This window comes from Nycticebus coucang, chromosome 1 (assembly GCF_027406575.1).
Source record: "Nycticebus coucang isolate mNycCou1 chromosome 1, mNycCou1.pri, whole genome shotgun sequence".
NCBI lineage: Eukaryota > Metazoa > Chordata > Mammalia > Primates > Lorisidae > Nycticebus > Nycticebus coucang.
Genome location: NC_069780.1, coordinates 6,177,961 through 6,193,149, shown reverse-complemented (window position 1 = coordinate 6,193,149; position 15,189 = coordinate 6,177,961). Strand labels below are relative to the sequence as shown.

Below are 15,189 nucleotides of genomic sequence, written 5' to 3'. Positions count from 1 at the left end.
GTTCTGAGTCCAAAGGCACTCAGGGGCCAGGAGAGAGTGAGGCAAAATATATTACATGCCAGTAAGTTTCTGTCTGCCATTTTAATTTGGGAAGTGGAAACCTAGAAAGCAAGTTTCTATTTTCTTTTAATAATAGACTCTCACACTTGAATGGCACCTGATAGCTCCTTCCCCTGCTTGTCCTGCACAGGAACTCCTGCTGTAACACCTTTGGTGACATTTCCCCCCGAGCAATTCCAGAGACAGGGAACTCATCACCACACAAGCCAGTCTACTCCAACTGTGGGCAACTCTGATGGATGTGAGAGTCATGTATATGACATGTGGATGTCCGAGCATGGCCTTGGAGTCAGATAGACCTTGGACTTTGATCTTGGAACAGGGAGTTAATGGCAAGACCCTGCGTCTGCTAAAAATAGAAAAACTAGCTGGGGATTGTGGTGGGCTCTTATAGCCCCAGCTACTCAGGGACGCTGAGGCCAGAGGATCACTGAGCCCAGCAGCGTGAGGTTGCTGTGAGTTACGATGATGCCATGGCACTCTACCCAGAGTGACACAGTGAGACTCTGTCTCATAAAAAAATAGTAAATAAATAAAGCTGCCTGAATGGAAGGGTTTGGGCTGGTGGACTGGCCCTCCCTCCCTTGAGCTGGCCGTGGGGGAGAAGAGGTGGTTATGTGTAGTTCACGTTCGGCGGGCTTTCACCCCCTGTGCGCAGGACCAGAGCTGCTGAGAACATGAGTAGCACCTGTCCAATGTCAGAGTAACCGTTGTTCTAGTCCATTCACTCTGGGCTCCTCCTCAATGTCATTCAGTTCTGCTGACTCTCTCTGGGTGTCTTTCTTTGTTCTCACCCTAAGCCAGTCCATACTGGGACATGGTTATCTTGTGTCCCCACAGTTCTTAGATGTATCTGCAGAGAGTTCCCGTTCTTTGATGATATGCTCACACAGAGGCGCTTTGATGATATGCTCACACAGAGGCGCTTTGATGATATGCTCACACAGAGGCGCTTTGATGATATGCTCACACAGAGGCGCTTTATCGTTGACATCCTTGTGGAAGTGTCTCCCTCAGTTTTCACCAGGGCACTCACTCCAGGGATGTCCATTCTCTTTTCTGCTCATTGCCACCGTCTGCTGTGTGGCCTGACCCCTCTTTGTCCCGTGACCAGAATCCTCCTACTGCTCAACCCAGTCCCAGGGCTGTGGTGACCGTGAGCCAGTGGGAGCCCTGCACTCAGTTCCTTTTGGTAAGAAGCATGTTTTGATGATTAGGTCCTAGCTGAAATGATTCACTCCTTCCCCTCCCTGTCCTTCAACAGGGGAGAAGATGGGGACACTGGCCCTTCCTGTCTAGTGCCTTTGGGGGCTGCCTCCCCCACAGTGAGAGTGAAGTTTTTCCTACTCACACTTCCCAGCCGCACGCTGAGAAGGACAGTTGTCCTAGAATCTGAGAGACAGCAGGAAAGCCAGCGAGGGCCTGCCTCTCTGGGAGAGGCATCCTTCCCTGTCTGAACCTCTGGAGGCTTCTCCAGGGAGGCCAGGACCTAGGTGGAGTCTCCCCAAGTATGTCTGGTGAAGGACCAAGTTTTATAAACTCCAATTTGTTACAAAGCAATGCTTTTGTAAAATGCAATAGATACGAATTATTATAAAAAGAAAATACAAACAAAAATTACAAGCCCACGGCCCTGTGCTTCAATGCTGAATGGCTACAGATGTTTCTCAGGCTTCCTGGCAGGGTCCCCACTGACCTGGCCAGGCCCGAGCAGACGTGTCACAAAGTAGCACTGTGTGTGGTCCCCGGTACCCAGGCTGACCTGGATGCCAAAGTGTCATGTCTCTTAGAAAGGACCTCCAGTGTCGTCCCGGCGTCTGTATCTCTTTCTGGACATATTTAGATCGTCTCCACCATGAGGTGCAAAACGAGGAAGGAGAGCGAGAAACAGGCGGAGGAGAAGAGAGGAGCCGCGCCGGCGAGCCCCGCGGAGAGACCCGTGCCCTGGTTCCTCCCGCAGAGCCGCTCGCTGCCCGCAGAGCCGCTGCGGCCCGACTCGGACCCGGCCCGCAAGGCCGGCCGCTCCTGCAGCGTCCCCTGCGCCGCGCCCGCCGCCCTCCGGGAGCTCCAGGTGCGGCGCTCCGTGGACCTGGAGCTGCAGCGCTGCCGCCTGCACGCCGGCTTCCCGGCCATCCACGAGCCGGACGAGCCCGCGCCCTGCGCCCCCGACGCCGACGCCGACGCCGCCGAGCTGCCAGCGCCCACCCAGGAGGAGTGGAGGCAGGTGGGTGCGCGGGGAGGGACCGGGACTGCTCACCGCGCGTCCGGCGCCCACCCGGGGCAGTGGAGGCAGGTGGGTGGGCGGGGAGGGACCGGGACTGCTCACCGCGCGTCCGGCGCCCACCCGGGGCAGTGGAGGCAGGTGGGTGCGCGGGGAGGGACCGGGACTGCTCACCGCGCGTCCGGCGCCCACCCGGGGCAGTGGAGGCAGGTGGGTGAGCGGGGAGGGACCGGGACTGCTCACCGCGCGTCCGGCGACCACCCGGGGCAGTGGAGGCAGGTGGGTGCGCGGGGAGGGACCGGGACTGCTCACCGCGCGTCCGGCGCCCACCCGGGGCAGTGGAGGCAGGTGGGTGCGCGGGGAGGGACCGGGACTGCTCACCGCGCGTCCGGCGACCACCCGGGGCAGTGGAGGCAGGTGGGTGCGCGGGGAGGGACCGGGAGCGGACCGGGACTGCTCACCACGCATCGCGACCCCTCCTGCCACGCAAACCAGGGCGCGTTTTGGGTTTTGTTCTCTCTCTCTTCTCTCCCTCTCTCATCAGTTTTTGCCTAATGAAACTTGTACTAAGGCTGGGACGATGTAGCAGTGAGAGAAGGGAGCTTGAATTCCTGGGATGCTGTTGCCATTTTTTTTGTGTGTCAGCAAGACCGCGCTGTAACTGGGGGCAAAAGGGGCTATTAGCAGCTTGTCCTCTGTCAGCCACAGCTAAGAAGGGCTTCCTCCAGTCTCCAGACCTGTGTCACAAGGCCAGAGCTGAAACTGAGAGAGACAACGTTCATGAGGGCATCCATGATCCAAGTTGGGTTCATAGAGAGCTCTGTGTAGGCGCAGTCAAATAACGAGAACTTCCTGCACGGAGCTCTGAGGGCCGTGGGACAGGCAACCTCGTCCCAGGGTGGCCTGACTTAGGGCAAGACACACTGCAGTTTCACGTGGCTGCAGGGGAGGTTGGGAAAGTGAGGTGTGCTCAGGAAGGGACATCTGCACTGAACACAAGCAGGGCTGTGTCCGTGCTGGAGGAGGAGGAGGGTGGGCACCCAGTAGGGCCCACAGTTCTTGCCACAATCGATGGCTCAGGTCCCAAAGTGGAGGGCGCTCTTCCCTGGGTGGGGCTGGCAGGGAAGACGTCCAGGGGGAGGTGATGACAGTGGCTTGTGTGGCAGGGTCAACAGAGCTACACAAACCTGCTGGTGTTCAACCAGGTTTGACCTACAAACACGGCAATTCCATATGGTCCACTGGGTAAAGAAAAGAATTCAGAATTAAGTGCCAAAAGTAGCAGGTAAAGGGCCTCAGAAAGAGAGAGAGAGAGATGGTGAGTTTAGGATACATTCTCTGAGGGTTATTGATGTGGGTTTCAACACCAATTTCAAATTGAAATTTTAAAACACAAGTCCCTTTTTTTTTTTTTTGCAAAATATGACTCCATAATAATGTGCTGATATTTATAAATCAAACACAGTTTTTTTCTTAAAAGTAAATATGGGAAATATTAACTGCCAGCCATCAAAATACACTCTTTTTCATCCGAGTTACGTTAGATTAACAGTGTTTTCCTGAGTAGGAACACTGGGGTAGAATTTGAACTGCTAGAAAAATTGCTCAGCTCTTTTGCAAGTTCTTTTTAAAATTTTAAAATTACTTTAAGAGATAAAATGTCTGATTGTAGTTTCCCAGGATCGTAACTGGGGTCTTGTGCCAGTCCCAGGGCCTCTACATCCTCTTTTGGACAAGGGTCCAGGAGCCTGGGGCGCTGGTACTGACGGAAGACTGCTGGCCAGGATCCAAGCATCTTTCAGGACCACTGTGTGTGTTTGACACACTGTGCTGTCACAGGAGGTTTATTTTCAAAATTGTAGGTATTTACTTGTCAACTAATATATACATGCACACACTCATTTTGTGAGTAATCAAAAATTCTGGAAGCTTAGGGCCCCCAAATATAAATGCATGTCAATATCAATTGCATGGAAGTTTACTCACGTGTTTTTATTCAAGCACATTCTTTCTCTTTTTCCTCCTCCTTCTCTCCCACTTCTTCTCTCTCTTTTCACATGAATGCCTCTGAATGAGTATCTGTCTAGTTTTAGGAGAGAAACTATCTGGGTCTTTTCAGGTTGTCGATATCCTGTGGAGCGACCCCGTGGCTCAGGAGGGCTGCAGGGCCAACACTGTTCGAGGAGGAGGTTGCTATTTCGGTCCTGATGTGACAGAACAGTTGCTACAGAAATACAACTTGCAGTTCCTGATCCGGTCACACGAATGCAAACCGGAGGGCTACGAATTCTGTCACGGCCGCAAGGTGGGTGAGGGCTTTGCAGCAGAACAGCTTTGCATGTCCCCACAGCAGGGCCAAGGGCTTGGTCAGCATGAGTCTCTCAGTTTCCACAACCAGCTGTGTCTAGTATTTATTGCCCACTTGCTCAAGGTGATGAAATCCTTGATAGCCTCTTTACTCAAAATCTGGTTAAGACCATTGCTCACTGGTACCCAGAGTGTAAGGGCCAGATACATTCCCATTTTATGGATGGGAATAGGAGGCCAGTGTTTTCCCAGCCGTGTCTCTATTGCCTAGCTTAATGCCACTAGGATGGGATTCTGTATTCCCAGGTACTGACTCTACAGGGGAATAACAGGTTTCCATGCATAAAATGGTTTGGGCTCAACTAATACAAGAAGTGTTTCATGAAATGGTCATGCTGTACAAGTTTCTTTATTGCAGAAGCTCTGAGAACCTTTGATTTCCCATGTTCATTATAAATTTCCAGGAAGAGATACAGTGTCTAGCACTTCCTAATGTATTGACAAAGGAAACTTATTTCACATACCACCTTGGGAGGCACAACTGGCCATAGGACACTCCACTTTAAGGGGGTAACATCAGCTTTTCAGAACTGACAACAGCTGCTGGTTGCAATCGCCTCCCCAGTTTATCACACCTAGCCTGCCTCCTAGGGGCCACTCCACTTTATCACCTAGCCCAACCTCGCCCCCCTCTGCATTGAATTAAATGAGGTGTTTTCTATGACCCCGATATTTTCACTTAGGATAAAATTGTGAAGAAAACATGTTGTAGATGTCCTATCAGAGTTTAAGTTTCTGTGACTTGAGTCACAATTCCCGCCCTATTAGCATTTATGACTTAAAGGAAAGAAAGAGAAAGAATGAAAGAGAAAGAAAAAAGAAAGGGAGGGAGGGAGGAAGGGAGGAGGGAGGAAAAGAAGAGGAAAAGGAGAGAGGGAGGAAGGCAGGCAGGCAGGCCCATGGACGCACAGAGGCACAGCAGCCTCTGAAGTTGGGTTGGGCTGGACCGGATCAAGGATGCCGCCTTCTTCAGTGGTGGTAAATGCCTGTCTCTCTCCTGTTTTGGTTTAGGTATTAACGATCTTTTCTGCCTCCAACTACTATGAAGTTGGCAGTAACAGAGGGGCCTATGTCAAACTAGGACCGGCCCTGACCCCACATATCGTGCAGTACCAAGCTAACAAGGCGACCCACACGCTAACCATGAGGCAAAGGCAAGACTTTTCCAATGAGTACTTTTCAGAAAAAAATGTAGTGTTTGTAGAACCTTTGAAGTGTCCAATATCATTACATTTATCTGAATTCTAAGTGAGAATTTGGAACATAGCTGTATCAGTGTTCAGGGGCCTCTTCTCCATATACTTTTTCTGTATCTACTTACTGTCACTAATGGGAGAGACACATTTGTTTTCTGCAGAAGTTATTTTCAATGAGTGTTTTCTGGGTAAAGCCTTATCCCAGGCCATGGTCTTTCTAGGGTTGCTCTTCTATTTTCTCTCATCCTTAAGTCTGTGTGTTACCCCTATAAACCAGCACCAGAAGTTCTTTCACTCTCTGGAAATTTGGCAGATGAATTTTGGTGTGCACATTTGTTAACAATGCCTCTTGTGGCCGCTGAGACAATTCTGAGTTGTAACCTTAGATGGGAACTTACTATTAATACATACTGTTATAAAGAACGTACGTATGTCTCACAGTGAACTTCTGAATTACATATTGTTGTTAATTTCAATTTTATAGATGAGATCATTAAAGAACAAAGGTTAAGCCAGCTTGCCTATGGTCACCCAGCTAAGAAGTGAAGGTAGGCCTTGATGAAAGCAGTCTTATTTCAGAACCTCACATTTAACCACTATTTAGTGCTGCCTGCCACAGAGAGGATGGCCTCAGAGAACAGAAAATGCTAACAGGCGCAGTGTTAGTGCTACTGGACAAGCTTTTATTTTATTTTATTGACAGAGCCTCTGTTATCCAGGCTAGAGTGCTGTGGCCTTAGCCTAGCTCACAGCAACCTCAGACGCCTGGTGAACAGCTTCTTCAGTTATTTAGCCTAGATTAGAAATCAAAATAGACAAAGTTACCATAAGTCAAGAAGATAGAGAACAGCACATTAATATTTAGCATTGAACCCCATGCTGTTGTGGAAGTGTATTATTTTAAATCACTCAGGGTTATTAAACATAGGCCAGCCTCACCCAGAAGAGTCACAGAAAAATAAACCCACCATGTGAGTCAGACACGCCAGCAGCAAGTCATCTGCGCAGCTTCCTGAGAAGTCAGCATCTGAGCCTCCCTCACCTTCCTCACATTAAGGTCTGGGGACCAGGGGCAAGGCTGGCGCCTGGGACTTAAGTGTTGTCACATTACAAAAAGCATCATGACAGAGAATCCTGTATATAGCTGCTCTAATAAGATCAGCAGAGAATCTTCAGCTCTTGGAAATATTCACTGACTGCATTTCATAAGCAGCACATCACCTGAGTCTCCCAGAGTTCACTTAATGATGTCAGCTCTGCTGAGCACAGCAGAGAATCTGGAAATGAGGGGCCCTGACTGGCCCTGATTCTAAAGCCATCAGTGATGTATCAGTGTCTATAAACTCAAGATAACACTCGTTCCTTAGAGGAATGCTTTTCTTTTCGTTTAAGTCCACTTCTCATGATAGTGGCATACCCAGCCTGGGGTCCAGCTGTCCAGATGGACTCCTGGCCACATCCCTTGTTAGCTTTGTGAACTTGAGGTCATTATCCTGTTTCTCTGTTCCTAATGGGCACAATGATCATACCTACCTCAGTGGGTGCTGAGGGATTAATGAGCTGTGCATTTAGTAAGTGCTTAATATATGCTGCCTGCCATAGAGGTCGGGAGCCTTGTACACCCAGATGGCTTCTGAGGGCATTGCCATGGTCCCTCCCTGCAGAACTATTCATGGCTATGGTTTACCAGAAAAAGGCTCAAATGCTTTGCCTGAGTAGTATTTCTTTTTCTTTTTTTTTTTTTTGTAGAGACAGAGTCTCCCTGTACCGCCCTCGGGTAGAGTGCCGTGGCGTCACACGGCTCACAGCAACCTCTAACTCTTGGGTTTACGTGATTCTCTTGCCTCAGTCTCCCGAGCAGCTGGGACTACAGGCGCCCGCCACAACGCCCGTTTTTTGTTGCAGTTTGGCCGGGGCTGGGTTTGAACCCGCCACCCTCGGCATATGGGGCCGGCGCCCTACTCACTGAGCCACAGGCGCCGCCCTAATGTTTTGGGATTCTATACTTCTTTTAACCTCTGACAAAACAGAAAATTTCAGAAAAAGCACATATGCTCACATACCCATGAAATGTGGGATGAGTTTTAGGTGGTTCACAGTTTTTAAAAGTCTGTTATGCTAAGTACCTTACGCTGCAATGAAGACTTCCATCAAACGTGGTTAAAATGCTTTATTAAAAAAAATCTTTCGGCACTGGAAGAAGATAGGATATCTGGTTGTTATTTATAGAATGACTGGTTCCTCAATGAGACATTTCAAATAAAGTTCATTTATCTTTTATCTCTTTTTATATCTATTTTTTGTACTCAACTACAGACATTTATTGAGCACTTACTTTGGCCCAAGTGCTGTGTCTAGGATCACTCTATTGACCCAGTAAGAATATTAATATTTAATAATTAAATAATATTAAATAACTAATTTATTAAATAATTAAATAATATTCTTAATATTTAATAAGAATATTAAATTCATGTTATTTCACTATTTCACCAGTAAGAATGGGAACATTAAATTCATGTTATTTCACTATTTATAAATATTGCCTTCTGGCTGTTTAACATAATAATACATTACAAAGAAAGCATGACAATTATGAAAACCGATAACATTTGCTGAATACTTTCTGCGTGCCTGGCTTTCTTCTAAGTGCTACGCATGCATTTTACCCATTTACTCTTCATAGTAATCCTGTGAGGCAGAGGTAGATACCAGTCTTATCTGTACTTTACAGATGGGGAAACTGAGGCTAAGGATGGTTAGGTAATTCCACCATGAAGGTGATCTTTCTGCAGAGCCTCTTCTCCAACCACACAGTCTTGTGCTAGCAAGGGTAGCAGTGGTCCCCAAACTGGCCCTGTTTGTGCATAACAGGAAAAGTGGGAAACTCTTCCCCCCCAAACCGAGCTCTCAGCAGGGGGAGACATTAAGAAATAGAGAGGAGAAATGTGGTAAAACCTATGACTTTTTTTTTTTTTGTAGAGACAAAGTCTCACTTTATCACCCTCCGTGGAGTGCCGTGGCATCACACAGCTCACAGCAACCTCCAACTCCTGGGCTTAGGCAATTCTCTTGCCTCAGCCTCCCGAGTAGCTGGGACTACAGGCGCCCACCACAACGCCCAGCTAGTTTTTTGTTGCAGTTTGGTGGGGGCCGGGTTTGAACCCTCCACCCTCGGTATATAGGGCTGGTGCCTTACCCACTGAGCCACAGGCACCGCCCAACCTGTGACTTTTTATGCTAACTTTTTAAAATATTCCTTCTCATCTTCTGTTCCAGGATTAGCAGAGTAGAGGAATCCGCTCTGAGAGCTCTTCGAGAAAAGTTATTTGCTCATTCCTCAGATCTTCTTGGTGAATTTAAGAAGTATGATGTAGGAGAAACTGGTAAGAAAAAGGCCCATAAAGAAAGGAAGCTGACCAGAAGACCTCTGTCTCTGCACCTAATAAATATTTATTGAATGAATGAATGAATAAACATAGTCACTTCACTACTTCCACTTTATTCAACTTAATGAACATTTATCTTTTTCTAAATTTTGAAGTTCTAAGCTTTAAACAGAGTATGAACTTGGCCAAATATAGATGGAGATGGTGAAAAAGAAATGGAGTCAAGGTAGGGTGAGGCTAGAACTGAGCCAAAAAACATGGGAGGGAACAAGAGTACGTTTCAGACCAGCAGAAGATCTATGACTTGACTTGTGGTTGTGTGTTTACCTGTTCCACAATTTACTATCTAAGCTAAAAATGTAGTCTTTGCCCAACTCAATGAAATATATAATGGACATGTATTAAATATAACCCTTTTTAAAAATAGCAGTAACATTTATAAATTCCTAGCATTATTCTTTCATCTACACATGTCATAGGCTTCTAAGAGTTTTAGTGAATACTGTATTGTAAGGAATTTAGAATTTTGTTCTTTTGTTTTTGTTTTTTCTTTTTTTGAAACAGAGTCTCACTTTGCCACCCTTGATAGAGTGCTGTGGCATCATAGCTCGCAGCAACCCCAAACTCTTGGGCTCAAGCAGTCCTCCTCCCTCAGCCTCCAGAGTAGCTGGGACTACTGGTGCCAGCCACAGCGTCCAGCTAGTTTTTCTATTTTTAGTAGAGACAGGGTCTCACTCTTGCTCAGACTGTTCCCAAATTCCAGAGCTCAGGAGAGCCACCTGCCTCAGCATCCCAGAGTGTGGGGATTATGGGCATGGGATTATTGACCTCACCCAGGCCAAATTCAGGAGATTTAATTGAGAACAACAGCCACCACCTGTGCTGCCTGTGTGTCCTGTTTTCTGACATTGTTTACACAAGGCTTGTGTAGCTTCCAGTAGTGTTGCCAGGTTTAATAATAAAAAATTCAGCATGCCCAATGAGGTTTGACCTAGACAGATAGAGAAGAAATCATTTTTGTGCACTCTTTGGCACATGTTTTGACTCTGTTGTTTGCCTGGAATTCAGCTTCACGGACATCCTGTGTTTTAATCTTGCAAGTCCAGTTTCCAGCCATGTCTGCCGTGGCCAACAGAACATGACAGTGCCTGTGACTATTATCTCTCTAACCTACAGGCAGAAAGTTGGGTGAGAAAGTAGGCTTAAGGGTGACAAGTCTGCAAGTTGGCTCTCTGCCGCAGGTTTGATCCCCCTGAGCGACTGGGCGGCAGCTGTGGAGTCCGTGCTGCGGCTGGGTCTGCCCTGGCGCATGCTGCGGCCACAGCTGGTGAGCAGCTCGGCGGATAATGCGCTGGAGTACAAGTCCTGGCTGGACAACTTGGCCAAAGAGCAACTGAGCCACGAGGTAAGGGTGTGGGGAGGGGGATGCGTGGGTGTCCTGAACTACGAAGGCCTGTACAGAGGATTCAGAGTTGGAAATAACCACCGACTGAAAACCCAGAAGGCAGGGCGGAGAGGGATGGGAAGAACCAGAGCTGTTTGTGTGGGTCTGACTTTGTGTGAAGTGACTGACATCTGTTGCTTGGTTAGTCTTCAGAACCACCGGAGAGGTGAGTATTATCAGCACTGTCGCACCTACCCAGGCACTGCCCCCAGGTTACGACATCATAGAACTTTGGGTCACAGAAGCTGTAAGTGGAGATTGAACCCAGGTCTGTCTGATTTCAAGGCCCAGGTTCTTTCCTCCACAGCATGGTTCTTTCTCCCGTTTAAAAAAGTATTTATTCAATAAATATTTATTGAATATGTAATTATGTGAGACCTTGGCTAAGTGCTTTTTATTTATTTTTTGAGACAGAGCCTCACTTTGAGACCCTCAGTAGAGTGCGGTGTTGGCATCACAGCTCACAGCAACCTCAAACTCTTGGACTCAAGCAATTCTCTTGCCTCAGCCTCCCGAGTAGCTGGGAGTATAGGCACCTGTCACAACGTCCAGCTATTTTTAGAGATGGGGGTCTCACTCTTGTTCAGGCTGGTCTCAAACTTCCGAGCTCAGTCAATCAACCCACCTTGGCCTCCCAGAATGCTGGGATTACGGGTGAGAGCCACCTCGCCTGGCCAGCTAGGTACTTTTACAAACCAAATTTATGAACTATAATTTATGTACTGTGCAGTTCATCCATTTAAAGCATACAATTCAGTGATTTTTAGTATATTTGCAGGTAAGTGCAACCATCACCACAGTCAATTTTAGAACATTTCCATTATGAGGTGGGAACCTCTGAAACCACAAGATTAAGCAGAGGCTGAAGGGAGTGGCTGGGGTGGAGGATGGTAAAATACCTTCAGGTCGTTTCAAGAGTATGTGGTTTTCAGGGTTGATTGTATGTTAATTGTATGTTAGGACAAGCCTAAACATAAGACATGGAAAGAAAATGAGATTTTTCTTGCAGAACATACAGTCCAGTTTGCTGGAAAAACTGTATAGAAACAGATCCGACCTGGAGACCATTTTTAGGATCATAGACAGTGATCATTCAGGTAAGACTCAGCTTTCTGTCATTTCTGATGCACAGCAAGTCTTATACCTCAAACCCCTCTGTCTTGTTCCTAATTTGTCCGGATTTATCTCTATTTAGGCACTCTGGGAAAAAGTAGGTAGAATCAATGCTTATAAATGTCGGACACTAATAAAGTACTTGAGCAGTACAAGCGCCCCACAAGGAAGGGCAGGGCAGGGAGAATGAAGGTGAATTGAATGAGAGATTCTTATCAACCCGGAAGAATAGTTTCTGGAAGACATGAGATCCTTTACAGTTCCATCACAGACAGCGCACATTAATGAGGATTGCCTAGAACAGAAAGGACTTTGCAAGAAATAAAAAAAGGAAAGTGTTTTTTGAAAAATACTTTAAATTTCGAATAATTATAGATTCATGGGAAGTTAGGAAAATGTATAGAGAATGCACAGCTAAGGACACAACAATTAAAGCAAATGGACAATCTTCAGGATGGGAAAAGATATTTGCATGTTACGAATCTGACAAAGGGTTGATAACTGGAAATTATAGAGAACTAAAAGCAATCCTGTCTATCACCGGGCAAGAGACAGGAACAGAAACTTCTCTGAAGAAGACAGATGAATGACCAACAAACATGAAAAAATGCTCATCATCCCTAATCATCAGAGAAATGCAAATGCAAACCACCCTGAGATATCACCTAACATCAGTGATAATAGCCCATGTCACAAAGTCCCAAAGCTGTAGATGCCGGCATGGATGTGGAGAGAAGGAAACACTTTTACACGGCTAGTGGGACTGCAAACTAGTACAGACTCTTTGGAAAGAAGTATGGAGAATCCTCAAAGAACTCAGAATAGACCTTCCGTTTGATTCTGCAATCCCATTACTAGGCATCTATCCAGAAGAAAAAAATCATTTTATCTACATTTGCACTAGATTGTTTCTGGCAGTTCGATTTGTAATTGCCAAGATGTGGAAACAACCCGGGTGCCCATCAACCCAGGAATGGATTAATAAACTGTGGTATATGTACACCATGGAATACTATTCAGCCATAAAACAAGATAGATACTTTACATCTTTTATAGTAATCTGGATAGAGTGAGATAACCTTCTTTTTAGTAAAGTATCATGAGAATGGAAAAGCAAGTATCCAACGTACTCAACACTAATAAGAAGCCAGTAGATGAACTAATACACACCCACGTACGAGAAAAACACAAACTCAGACTGGAAGGAGGGAGAGGCAGGAAGGGATCAGTGTGCTCCCACCTGATGGGCACAAGTTACGGGTACATGTGCCTCCTACATGTGGAACATGACTACAACAGGGACCTTACCTCACAAATGCAAACACTGTAGCCTAATTGTTGTGCCCTCATATTAATTGGAAATTTAGAAAAAATGCACAATGAGGACCTACACACCCTCACCCTGTTTCCCCAGTGGTCCACGCCTTTTTCAATGTTATTACTCTATTTTGAGGTATAATTCACGTACCATATAATTCATTCATTTAAACTTGCAGGGGTCCTCAAACTGCGGCCCGCGGCCACATGAGGCAGTGTGATAGTATTTGTTCCTGTTTTGTTTTTTTACTTCAAAATAAGATATGTGCAGTGTACATAGGAATTTGTTCATAGTTGTTTTTTTTTTAAACTATAGTCCGGCCCTCCAACAGTCTGAGGGACAGTGAATTGGCCCCCTGTTTAAAAAGTTTGAGGACCCCTGGCTGTGTAATTAATTCAGTGGGTTTTGGTATAGTCACAAGGTTGTGTAACCATCACCACAGTCTGATTTTAGAACATTTTTATTACACCCCAAAGAAACTCCACACCCATTAGCAGCCACTCCCACTCCCTATCCTCCTCCACCTGCCCTGCGTCCATTAATTTACATTGCATCTCTGTGCCTTTGCCTGTTCTGGACATTTCATATAAATGGAACCCTACCACACATGGCCTTTGTGTCTGTATATGTCCTTTAGCGTAATCATTTCAGGATTCATCCATGTTGATTTTGCTACTTTTTTTTTTATTATTATTATTATTGTAGTTTTTGGCCAGGGCTGGGTTTGAACCTGCTACCTCCAGCATATGGGGCCGGCACCCTACTCCTTTGAGCCACAGGTGCCGCCCAAAACTTTTTTTTTTTTTTTTTTTTTTTTGTAGCGACAGAGTCTCACTGTACCGCCCTCGGGTAGAGTGCTGTTGCCTCAGCCTCCCGAGTAGCTGGGACTACAGGCGCCCGCCACAACGCCCGGCTATTTTTTGGTTGCAGTTCGTCCAGGGCTGGGTTTGAACCCGCCACCCTCGGCATATGGGGCCGGCGCCCTACTCACTGAGCCACAGGCGCCGCCCTCATCCATGTTGAATCAGTATCAGTTCTTCATTTCTTTTTATGGCTGAAAAATACCACCTTTTGTTTATTTGGTCATGAGTTCATAGATATTTGGATTATATGCACTTTCTTTGGCTATTATGCACTGTGCACCTCACCCCCACCCCAGTTAGGACAAACAAAAATTTGTCTCCACACAATGCCAAATGCTCGTTGGAGGGAGGGGAGCAAAGCTGCTCCCAGCTGAGAACCACTGGTGGGCCACTGGTTCCATGTGATCCTCTTGGGAGTTTAAGCTACCTAGTAGGCCTTGGGTGCTTTTGTCTGCTAAACAATAAGGACCAGGTGCCCCTGTAAGGTTGTCAGAGGAAATGAACATTGAAAACTAGACGATTCACTGAGGTGACTTCCTCCGTCTGATTAGGGTTCATCTCCCTGGATGAGTTCAGACAGACCTGGACGCTGTTCAGCTCTCACATGAAAATTGACATCACGGATGACTGCATCTGTGGCCTTGCTCGGAGCATCGATTTCAACAAGGACGGCCACATTGACATCAATGAGTTCCTGGAGGCCTTCCGCCTTGTGGAGCAGTCCTGCTCAGAGCGCAATGCCCCAGGCTGCCCACAAGCCACACGTGCTAAGGACAGGCACTATGGCAGTCCGGACACACGCTAGCAGCAGCCTGGTCTCTGTCACCCACTGTGCCTCACAGGCAGGCTGAGCATGTGGCTGGAATACCTCCCTGCTCTGTGTGGACTGCGGAACTTTGTGCTGAGGAGCCACCTGCCACGTGCATTGCCGTCACCTGTGCGTTTGGATGTGTGTGGTGTGGCGTGTGTTATGTGAGTGCAAAGGTGCCCAGTCCCATCTCTGCATCTTTACAAAGTAGAACTCAGGGAAAAGTATTTTTAAATTCCAAAATTTAGTCAAGCTAAGAATCATTGATAATTCAATGATTGATAATTCATCCCTTCATGGTTTTTATTTTATACCTTTTATTTATTGTTTTAAAAATGTCAATTGGTAAAGAAAAGTGATGAAAAATTGGACACACAGTCCCATGACCCACGCACATGGAATTTTTCATT

At 46.7% G+C, this 15,189-nt stretch overlaps 1 protein-coding gene across 1 annotated transcript in view; it reads left to right on the top strand.

Moving 5' to 3' along the window:
* PPEF2 (protein phosphatase with EF-hand domain 2) overlaps nucleotides 1-15,189 on the top strand; it is a 28,439-nt gene extending 13,250 nt beyond the window's left edge. Inside the window, exons 10-16 of the mRNA XM_053594739.1 lie at nucleotides 1,904-2,284; nucleotides 4,401-4,586; nucleotides 5,660-5,802; nucleotides 9,124-9,230; nucleotides 10,475-10,638; nucleotides 11,687-11,774; nucleotides 14,523-15,189. Coding sequence (XP_053450714.1) covers nucleotides 1,904-2,284; nucleotides 4,401-4,586; nucleotides 5,660-5,802; nucleotides 9,124-9,230; nucleotides 10,475-10,638; nucleotides 11,687-11,774; nucleotides 14,523-14,776 — 1,323 coding nt within the window. The 3' untranslated portion in view covers nucleotides 14,777-15,189. The remainder of the gene's footprint in view (nucleotides 1-1,903; nucleotides 2,285-4,400; nucleotides 4,587-5,659; nucleotides 5,803-9,123; nucleotides 9,231-10,474; nucleotides 10,639-11,686; nucleotides 11,775-14,522) is intronic.